Source organism: Centruroides sculpturatus, unplaced genomic scaffold, assembly GCF_000671375.1.
Source record: "Centruroides sculpturatus isolate CEXI.00-Female unplaced genomic scaffold, Cexi_2.0 scaffold83, whole genome shotgun sequence".
NCBI lineage: Eukaryota > Metazoa > Arthropoda > Arachnida > Scorpiones > Buthidae > Centruroides > Centruroides sculpturatus.
The window spans coordinates 922,675-934,859 of NW_019384393.1; the positions used below are offsets into that span (position 1 = coordinate 922,675).

Consider the following 12,185-nt stretch of genomic DNA (forward strand, 5'->3'; position numbering starts at 1 on the left):
GGTGGTGTATCTTCAATCAGATGAAGACATTCCCTGCAAAAATAAAAAATATGTTAGAAAACTTAATTAATATATATTCATATCAGTCACTAAATTACTTAAATGGAAAAGATAAAAATAAAATATTAACCTAGCTAGATTCATGCAGGGATCAGAAGGAGTTTCAGAAGAATTAAAATATTCTCTTGCAGCAGAAAGAACTAGTTTTACAGCTCGAGAGTAATCCAATTTCTTATGATGAATAAGATAGCTCAAACCAACAGGTGAAGTTGGTATGTTGGATAGATTGCATTCAATCATTCTTGCAGCCAATCCAATTGTTTCTAGTTTACCAGAACAAAGTAAAGCTTCCACAAAAATCTAAATTTAAAAATTTTATAAATTAGAACTGAAATCACCATATATTATACAACAAAATAAAATTATACATTATTGATAATATCTTCTGCGTGTGAAATGTAACATTGATCACATTTCTATTAAGAGTGATTCAAGCCAATTTCAATCTGTAACAAATAACTTTCATCAAATTCAGTTTTTGTTATTGACTAAATTTTTTTAAGTTATTTGTTATTGAAATTTAACTATTAAAAAATGTAAGCCTGATGACTATAAATAAAACAGACTGTTTCTAAATTATTCAGAAGCCAATTTTATTTTCAAAATACTACAAGTTTTTTTTATAAACTTAATGAGCCTCTTTTTAAAATGTACTTTTCAGACTGTAAGAAGGTTTTATCAATGCTATTTTGTATATACACAAAAAATAATTCTTTAATAATTATTTATTGATCTATTTGTGCCAAAATGCATTTGTTATTTATTTTTTATAATTTATTATGAATGACAATAAACCTACAAGTTTGAATAAACAAAAAAATATTTGTGGTGTAGTAAACACTAGTATTGTGTTTTATTCCAAAGACACATGGCAAATTTTCCATCAAATTCTTTCCACAAATCCACAAATATAAAACAGGACACGGTTTCAAAAAACAAATCAAAAAAATATTTTCAAAATCACTGCAACTCAAATGGCTTTATGACTATGACCTTACATAAAATATTTATTTTGATGTTATTCAAAATAGAAAAGAGAAATCAATTTCATCTACATATATTCTATAATCTTAATTTTATTACTAAATGACAATAATAATAATTATAAAAAAAACAGTTGTTAAAAAATTTTTATACTTAACAGATACATCTACTATATGAAACTATGAGCACTAACTAAGTTTTGGCTCTATGGAGGATTTATCAACACTATTTATGTAATCAAAGCAATAACACAAAAGTAAGTAGAAACAGGTTTATTATGATGATGGAATAATAAACCTGTGTCTACCAACTTCTGTGTGATTACTCCAACTATATGTCCTCCACAGAGCCAAAACTTAGTGCTCATAGTTTCATATTGTAACGTAAAGACAAAAAGCAATTCACAAAGATATAGCTACTGTTTATAGTTCTTACAGAATATTTCAGTAATATGAGAATTACAAGTGTTTCTGTGGAAGGTAGTATCATTTTGCAACCAATTAAAATTTTAATGTGACCCATAGTTTGAGAAACACTGCTTAAAATTTTATCAATATATGTTTTGTACAATATAATTTCATACAAAAACAAAATAAACAACTTAATTCCTTCAGAGATTAAAACTGAAAAATCTATCATGAAATAAAATATAGCTAAATGAATATTGAGATAAAATGTTAAGGGTATATTTTTGTAATTGGATATCATTAATATATCAATATTTTATTATTAAAGAATATTGGAATAATTTTTTACACAGAAGTATATAAGATTTACATTATGTTTTAATTACTGTAAACAAATATATATATTTAAAATTTTAATCTGTTTTAGAAATTTTATTAAAAAAGATTGCATTAAATTTTATGAAAATAAAAATATTTGTTATGTAAGAAAACTATATATTTTTAATATGATTATAAGAAGTAAGCTAAATTTAAGTGTTATAAAATTATGCTGCAATTTTTAATTTTTAAATTTACCTAATTAAACTGCCTTTTCCTTAATTAGAACATTATTTTTTATAACTATATATACATATATTAATTACATTATATAATATATAATTTTAAAAAATAACTTCTTTATTATGAGATTTGTAATTAAACTATTACTAGCTAATTAAAATAATTTTCCTTCTCTCCTGACCAATAGTTATATGTACTGTACATGTAAATTATTGTCTGCTTAAAAAATTTCTTCCCAAAATAACACATACTTCAATTCTATAATTACCTATTTTTGTTTCTATAAAATATTTCTAGAAAACTTGCCATAAATCAAGCTATGAATTCTATAACCTATTATAGATAATCTGTATTAATATAACATATATTGATGAATTCAATAACCAATACAATTTGAATAATTAAGATTTATATAAATTCTAAATTTACAGCATTAAAATGATATATAAATAATAGACTAAAAATATTGTGATAATGTTACATACTTTGCTTCAATATTTTTAAATTCATTACAGCTTCCCATTTTTTGACATATTGACCAACCTTCTTCATGACCACCAGTCATTAGTTGCTGACAAATATTATAACAATCTTGGTAATCTTTTGCCTAAAATATACATTTTTCTGAATAAATAACTAAAGAATAAAATTTATTTTTACAACTTGAATATTATAAGAAAATTATAAACCTCAAAAGCAACTTCAGCTATTAAAGATAATACTTTTCCTTCTCTCTGCTGTTTATCTTGACCACAGACACGAAGAAAATATGACAGTCGTAATAACTGAAATGATTAAATTAACATAATGAATATATTTGCTTTTATAATATAATATTTTTATTTTTTTTAAATATTTTTATTTTTTTTGATTCATTAATATAAATGACACCTTTTGTGAATTTTTGTATGCTTTTGGCTTTGCTTTCAGAGCTTGTTTAATGAATTCCAAGCGATTTTCGCATAGCCTAACTGACAAATAAAATGTTTATGTATTAATTTTAAATAAAACATTATTTAATAGATTAAAAATTTGTAAATAAGTTATACAAAATTTATTTTATTTTATAAACCTTTAAGTGGTAATATGTTTATAGAAAATTCTTGTAGTAATGGTAGAGATGATATTAAATCAAGTTCTTCTTCAATAACAGGTGGTGTATCTTCAATCAGATGAAGACATTCCCTGCAAAAATAAAAAATATGTTAGAAAACTTAATTAATATATATTCATATCAGTCACTAAATTACTTAAATGGAAAAGATAAAAATAAAATATTAACCTAGCTAGATTCATGCAGGGATCAGAAGGAGTTTCAGAAGAATTAAAATATTCTCTTGCAGCAGAAAGAACTAGTTTTACAGCTCGAGAGTAATCCAATTTCTTATGATGAATAAGATAGCTCAAACCAACAGGTGAAGTTGGTATGTTGGATAGATTGCATTCAATCATTCTTGCAGCCAATCCAATTGTTTCTAGTTTACCAGAACAAAGTAAAGCTTCCACAAAAATCTAAATTTAAAAATTTTATAAATTAGAACTTAATAAAATAATACTCTAATTTAAATTATTCTCAAATATAATCACCAAGACAACCACAAAAAGTTGAACAGTATCAAGTTATAATTGAATCAATTAGCTAAATTTGTTAAAAGTTTACAAACTTGGATTATAAATACATTTGTTTCTAAATGCAGTATTAATAATTTACTACAATTTTGGTTTGTCTAAATTTTTTCTATTTTTTATTAATTTTATACAAATTCTTCTTTTGAACATAAAATATTTGCTAAAATATCTACAACATAACATTTGATTAAAATTAACTAATTTCTTATGCTGTCAAGAAGGTCTAACGAGTAAGGACAAAGTGAGCCAAGTTTCCACTCATCAGAACCTGTTTTCCAGAGGGAGTCGGTTAGTGTGAGTCATCCTGAACGAGTTGAGACAGGCATGCCAACCGAGGCAGACCCAACATAAAATATTGTTGTTGGCAAACCCAGCTCTGAATTGGTCAGCCAATAAATCTTGAAATTGGATATAATGTGACATGACCATTCAAACGAGGAGAAACAAGCTAGGCTTAAGACTAAGTTGTTGGTAGCAATCGAGTAGTATTGCTGTATATACTGTAAATAGCTGTAAAATAAATGGACTTCATCTAAGATAAACAAGTTGTAAGGTGTTCTTTCTGATGGACCACAAATCCAGAAATCAGATGGCACAATCCAAAATTTACTTGTGCTTATAAAAATTTTAGAAGATTTATTATTAAATTATTAAAGATTTTTATAAAACTATTATTATAATTTTCAGTTTTTTTTAATTCAAAAATAAATCAATATCACAAAAATTTTACAAAAATATTAAAAACTTAATAACAATTATAGATTAAATACAAAAAAAATATGTATATTGTAAATACAAAATTGTCATCATCATCATCTTCAATTGTTTAAAATCACCGTCAACAGTCCAAAAACAATTTTGTGGAGGTGCATCCTCAAATAAATGGTTGTCTCCTTAAGTGAAAATTATTGTCAGATAACTTTTTTAAAGATAATAATTTTCACTTAAGGAAACAACCATTTATTTGCTAGTGATTGTAAATAACAGAGAAAGATAAAAACAATTTTGTGTCTTCAATATACATATTTCTATATTTTAATGTAAATACCATTGGTCAACTTTTAATTTTAATGAACAATCACAGAGTTGCATAAAACTATCTAATATTAAAGTAACTTATATAATTGTCAAAAATGATATTTTTTAAAAATTTTCTTTTTGACAATTGAACTATTATATTTAATACATTTTTTTTTTATATTTATTAAACATACTGGAAACAATTGATGATATGAAGTAAAACAGAATTTAACATTTTTATATATGTATACTGTATAAAATATGTGGAATTATATTTAAAATAAAACTAATTAAATAGTAATTTAATAAGTTTTAATTTAAATATCAATTTAATTTAATTTAAACAAATACTATTGGGTTGTTAGGAAAGTAATTTCGTTTTTTTTACTATTAGATGGATTAGTCGTATTTTTCCCGCCATTTTCATTCTAAACTGTATTATCATCATATATTTTGACAGCTAGTATTTTAAGGATTATTTATAAAAAATTTTGTTTGATTCTGTGCAATTGTTTATTTTTTGTCCCATCAAATATGGAAGATTGAAAGCATCATTTTCGGCATATTTTGCTTTTTATTACCAAAAAGTCAAAATGCTGTTCAAGCAAGAAAAAAATTGTGGTACATGTATGGAGATGATGTGTTGAGAGAAAGACAGTGCCAAAATTGGTTTACAAAATTTCGTTCTGGCAATTTCAATACTGAAGATGCACCACATTCTGGATGGCCAGTTGAAGTCAATGAAAACAAAATAAAGGTACTGATTGAAGCAAACTGCCAAATAACAACACATGAAATCACTAAGAGATTAAATTTGTCAAATTGAACTGTTTATGATTACTTGAAACAAATTGGTTTTGTTTCAAAGCTTGATATATGGGTTCCACATGTTCTTAAAGAGAGATGCTCTCTTTGGTGGGATTTTAAGGAAATTTTTTTTGGAGCTTTTACCAGACAATTTAACAATTGATTCGAAAGTGTACTGCCATCGAGTAAACAAATTGAGTAATATCATCAAACAGAAAAGGCGGCCAGAATTGATCAACAAAACAGGTGTAGTGTTTTACCACGATAATGTCAAATTTCACACAAGTTTGGTAACTCGTCAGAAACTGTTATAACTTAGATGGGATGTGCTATCACACCAACCATATTCGCCAGATCGAGCACACTCAGATTATTACTTGTTCCGGTCTATACAAATTTTTTTTAACTGTAAGACATTTACTTGAAATGACAATGTCAAAAATCACTTGGATCAGTTTTTTGTAAGCAACGATCAAAACTTTTATGAATGTGAAATCATGCTACTACCAGAAACGATGACAACAGGTATTTCACCAAAATGGTCGATATATAATTCAATAAAATATTTATTTATTATAAAAATATTGTGTATTTTTTCACAGAAAAAAAAAACGAAATTACTTTCCAAACAACCCAATATGATAGGAAATAATAATAAGAAATGTTATTAATAAGTAACTTGCTAAATTACTTATTAAATTACCAGTGTAAAAATGATACTTAAATATCTTATATAGTAGGTATGGCTTTTAAAATATCTATGTACAGTGGTGCCTCAGGATACGAATGCTCCAGCACACGAAATTTTCAAGATACGACATGAAATTTGAACATAATTTTGCTCCACGGTAAGAACAAAAACTCACCATACGACGTTACATTAGTTTGCAGCGCCATTTTTTATTCACTTCTGTTCATTGGTCTCAGTCCGTGTGTTTGCTTCGTTGTGGAAGGATCTCGCTCGATAAAGGAAATCCTGAGGTATTATCAGAAAGTGACCGATTTTATTGAAAAGAAACATCCCGAAAATGTTCACACTGGCCGTATTGCTGGTCAGACTAATGACATTTGCCTAAGTCATTTTAGAAACATTTTAAAAAGTAGGCAAAGCCAAACCTCTTTGGATAGATATTTTACCAAGAGACCTCTATCCAATAAAAGTGCTGGTGGAAGTGAAGGAAAGATGGCAAAAAGCAGCAAATAAAAAATTTTAAAAAATATATAAAACACAACAGTTAAAAAATTAGTGTTAAGTTATTTTTAAGTTATTGTTACATTATGTTATGTAAGTTAAGTTTTAGTATTATTTCCATTCTCCCTCTCTTACGCCACCAGTTTACACCTCCACTGTCATCTATCCTCAAAGGTAAGATGCAAATAAAACTACATTTTTTTTTATCAATTATTATTCTATTATGGTTATTTGTACATTTTACAACTACAAAATGCATTTTTCAATGTTTTCCTTACTAAAGTTATTTTTTTTCAATGTACTACTAGCTTTAATTTGAGTGTGTTTTTTGTTTTGGAAAAAATTACTTGGTTTTACATGTAATCACCTTACGACATTTTTATAATACAATCTCAGTTTCGGAATGGATTAATTTCATATCCTGAGGTACCACTGTATATTGAAATCTAAATTTGTACCTAAATCTGTTAACTATTTTATTTAATCTTTTTTTAATGCTTTGGAGATTGTTTTCTCAATACTTGCTCTTAAGTTATTTAATAACTATTAAGACTACATATTAATATATTAATAAAAATTTAAGATTATTACAAAATATAATAGTAATATTACATAATTACTTGATTTAATGAATTCTAATTTAACAAAGTTCAGATTTAGTGTAAAAAAATTTATATCCTAAAGAAAAAATTTAAAACTTTTTTTGTGAAGAGAGCATGCAAAATGAATAATTTTAAANGTTCGGAAAGTAATTTCGTTTTTTTTACTATTAGATGGATTAGTCGTATTTTTCCCGCCATTTTCATTCTAAACTGTATTATCATCATATATTTTGACAGCTAGTATTTTAAGGATTATTTATAAAAAATTTTGTTTGATTCTGTGCAATTGTTTATTTTTTGTCCCATCAAATATGGAAGATTGAAAGCATCATTTTCGGCATATTTTGCTTTTTATTACCAAAAAGTCAAAATGCTGTTCAAGCAAGAAAAAAATTGTGGTACATGTATGGAGATGATGTGTTGAGAGAAAGACAGTGCCAAAATTGGTTTACAAAATTTTGTTCTGGCAATTTCAATACTGAAGATGCACCACATTCTGGATGGCCAGTTGAAGTCAATGAAAACAAAATAAAGGTACTGATTGAAGCAAACTGCCAAATAACAACACATGAAATCACTAAGAGATTAAATTTGTCAAATTGAACTGTTTATAATTACTTTAAACAAATTGGTTTTGTTTCAAAGCTTGATATATGGATTCCACATGTTCTTAAAGAGAGATGCTCTTTTTGGTGAGATTTTAAGGAAATTTTTTTTGGAGCTTTTACCAGACAATTTAACAATTGATTCAAAAGTGTACTGCTATGGAGTAAACAAATTGAGTAATATCATCAAACAGAAAAGGCGGCCAGAATTGATCAGCAAAACAGGTGTAGTGTTTTACCACGATAATGTCAAATTTCACACAAGTTTGGTAATTTGTCAGAAACTGTTATAACTTAGATGGGATGTGCTATCACACCAACCATATTCGCCAGATCGAGCACATTCAGATTATTACTTGTTCCGGTTTTTACAAATTTTTTTAACTGTAAGATATTTACTTGAAATGACAATGTCAAAAATCGCTTGGATTAGTTTTTTGTAAGCAATGATCAAAACTTTTATGAATGTGAAATCATGCTACTACCAGAAACGATGACAACAGGTATTTCACCAAAATGGTTGATATGTAATTCAATAAAATATTTATTTATTATAAAAATAGTGTGTATTTTTTCACAGAAAAAAAAACGAAATTACTTTCCAAACAACCCAATATGATAGGAAATAATAATAAGAAATGTTATTAATAAGTAACTTGCTAAATTACTTATTAAATTACCAGTGTAAAAATGATACTTAAATATCTTATATAGTAGGTATGGCTTTTAAAATATCTATGTACAGTGGTGCCTCAGGATACGAATGCTCCAGCACACGAAATTTTCAAGATACGACATGAAATTTGAACATAATTTTGCTCCACGGTAAGAACAAAAACTCACCATACGACGTTACATTAGTTTGCAGCGCCATTTTTTATTCACTTCTGTTCATTGGTCTCAGTCCGTGTGTTTGCTTCGTTGTGGAAGGATCTCGCTCGATAAAGGAAATCCTGAGGTATTATCAGAAAGTGACCGATTTTATTGAAAAGAAACATCCCGAAAATGTTCACACTGGCCGTATTGCTGGTCAGACTAATGACATTTGCCTAAGTCATTTTAGAAACATTTTAAAAAGTAGGCAAAGCCAAACCTCTTTGGATAGATATTTTACCAAGAGACCTCTATCCAATAAAAGTGCTGGTGGAAGTGAAGGAAAGATGGCAAAAAGCAGCAAATAAAAAATTTTTAAAAATATATAAAACACAACAGTTAAAAAATTAGTGTTAAGTTATTTTTAAGTTATTGTTACATTATGTTATGTAAGTTAAGTTTTAGTATTATTTCCATTCTCCCTCTCTTACGCCACCAGTTTACACCTCCACTGTCATCTATCCTCAAAGGTAAGATGCAAATAAAACTACATTTTTTTTTATCAATTATTATTCTATTATGGTTATTTGTACATTTTACAACTACAAAATGCATTTTTCAATGTTTTCCTTACTAAAGTTATTTTTTTTCAATGTACTACTAGCTTTAATTTGAGTGTGTTTTTTGTTTTGGAAAAAATTACTTGGTTTTACATGTAATCACCTTACGACATTTTTATAATACAATCTCAGTTTCGGAATGGATTAATTTCATATCCTGAGGTACCACTGTATATTGAAATCTAAATTTGTACCTAAATCTGTTAACTATTTTATTTAATCTTTTTTTAATGCTTTGGAGATTGTTTTCTCAATACTTGCTCTTAAGTTATTTAATAACTATTAAGACTACATATTAATATATTAATAAAAATTTAAGATTATTACAAAATATAATAGTAATATTACATAATTACTTGATTTAATGAATTCTAATTTAACAAAGTTCAGATTTAGTGTAAAAAAATTTATATCCTAAAGAAAAAATTTAAAACTTTTTTTGTGAAGAGAGCATGCAAAATGAATAATTTTAAACACTCTCTCAATTAGTCTGTTAAATCAATAACCTACTAGATTATAAAATAATTCCTTTTATATTTTAATATTAAAGATATATATTGAATAAACATTAATAAGCCATTATTCTAAACATTTAGAATGTAAACAACTGAATAAATTTTGTTCAAAATAAAATATATCCTGTTGAATTTGTCATTATTATTCTGAATTAAAATTTCAATAATTATTATGGGTCTTCAAAACATTAAAGTTTTACACTTTACTTTAAAATTTCTTTAAATTACTTCAATTCTAAAGTTTAATAAAAATAATATAATTGATAAATAAAACTATCTGTATATAAAAGAAACAGAAACATATTTAAATAATATATATGTGTTTTATATAAAAATAAAATCAAAAATTATTATTTTTACAAGAAAACTAAATAAATCATATACTAACTTCATAACAATCAACTGGGGTAATACACTTATAAATTTTTTGTTGCATATCTAATATATCATTTAATAATTGCTTCCATTCAGCTTCTCCAAGAGATGGTGTTCTATATAAAAAGAAAAGCATTATTCACATACAACTATTATTAATTTCATATCTTTTAAATTTATACATGGAAATTTTTAATTATAAAGATTTATTTTTTTCTTGAAAATTAAAAACATATATAATATATTGTCAACTATTCTATCAATGCACAAAATTCAAATATATGTTAAAAATGAAATCATAAATAGAATACAAAACTTAAAAAATGAAACATATTCCTGTTAATATATTGATTTTATTTAATTTATCAATATTACATACTTTTCATATTTTTCTTATACTTAATATTATGTAAATAATTTGTTATATTTGCCAAGTGATTGCTATATTAAAAAATTTGAATGAACTGTTTTGACTTTAACATTTCTGACTCATTCTTAACAAAAAAAAATAATAAGGTTAAACTTGTCAATCACAGAAATCTTATTCATTCTCAATGAACTTTTTTTTAGCATATTTTACAAAAACTATTTTTTGAATCCATTTTAATTAAAAGATTTAAAGGCATAAAGAAAAAAAACCTAAAAGTATATTTTTATTTAACATTGTAATAAATTGCAATTAAAATAATCAATGCTTTTTTATTTACTCTTCAGGTATAAAAATTTATATTTTTATACCTGAGTATATACTTATTCTATACAGTTTACACTGCAAAAAACTTATAAGCATATAATTATCTATGTATCAAAATCAAATATAAATTTTATATTACATAATACATTATACACAGACCTATAAATCAGTCCTGCAGACTGAAATGAATCACTGGAAGAGCTAGATTAATAAATGAGAAGCAAGCTGAAAAATTGCATAGGCCTACAAATAGATCTAACATTAGCAAGACTAACTACATAAAAACTTTCAACTTTACCATTTTAATTTTTCTGCTTTTCCAAGTCTGGTATGGGTAATTATTATTAATTTAATCTGTTAAAAATAGGTATACAACTATACATTATCTGATAATGCAGGGGGGCAAGGGTTGGATACACAATAAAAATTAAGACATATATACAGCACAAAAAGAACAAGGTTGCTACAAATGACTGATGTTTTTCTTTTTCCAGCCGGCATTATTAGCTACAGTCCATGTGTAAAGAAACTTAACAGTAACCTAAGTTTATGTAATGAAAGCTAAAGTATATACTACATATTCTGTATATGGGGATTACTGCACTAAGTTGGGACTATTATATTTTTAAGAGGGTTTGGCAATCTTATAGTCCCATGTAGATATGGCACTGCTAAAAAATATAATACATGCTATAATAAATAAAATAAATGACAAATGATAAAATATCAAATGATTAAAAAATTTCTAAATGTTATGTGATCAGATTAAGAATCTTAACAATTTTAATTAATAAAAAGTTATATAAAAATTTAATTAAACAATAATTTATACATACAATTTCTGTAATTACTCAGGATTTTTATATTTCTTCTTAAATGAAGTTAAGACTATTTACAAAAAGGAAAAAAACCCATGTTGACTGTTACTTCTGGGGTGGTGTAAAAAAGGATTAAGATAGACTCAAAAAATTTTATATTTTTGTAAATAGTCTTAACTTCATTTAAGAAGAAATATAAAAATCCTGAGTAATTACAGAAATTGTATCCATATGCAAATTAAGTAAGGATAACTCGTAACTACCACCAGAGGGCCTGAAGCAGTTAAAAATGGATAAGGACAATGTGGTGAGAAGAATTCTTCATGTTTTTAATGTAAAGTGTCAGATCCTAAAACAGAAGGCTGACACTTGATCGTTTTTAACATTGTGAATTGTTTTTTACTGTTTATTTACCTTTGTTTTTAAGAAGTATATTCTTCAAAAAGAAAAAACCCATGTTGACTGTTACTTCTGGGGTGGTGT

At 25.8% G+C, this 12,185-nt stretch overlaps 1 protein-coding gene across 1 annotated transcript in view; it reads right to left on the bottom strand.

Annotated features, from left to right (window-relative positions):
- Positions 1–12,185, bottom strand: part of LOC111618282 (neuroblastoma-amplified sequence-like) — a 102,219-nt gene that overhangs the window by 34,701 nt on the left and 55,333 nt on the right. The window contains exons 34-41 of the mRNA XM_023359778.1: positions 10,204–10,306; positions 3,295–3,524; positions 3,085–3,197; positions 2,904–2,983; positions 2,702–2,797; positions 2,471–2,619; positions 1,352–1,406; positions 131–360 (exon numbers count right to left, since the gene is read on the bottom strand). Of these exons, the coding sequence (XP_023215546.1) occupies positions 131–360; positions 1,352–1,406; positions 2,471–2,619; positions 2,702–2,797; positions 2,904–2,983; positions 3,085–3,197; positions 3,295–3,524; positions 10,204–10,306 (1,056 nt within the window). The remainder of the gene's footprint in view (positions 1–130; positions 361–1,351; positions 1,407–2,470; positions 2,620–2,701; positions 2,798–2,903; positions 2,984–3,084; positions 3,198–3,294; positions 3,525–10,203; positions 10,307–12,185) is intronic.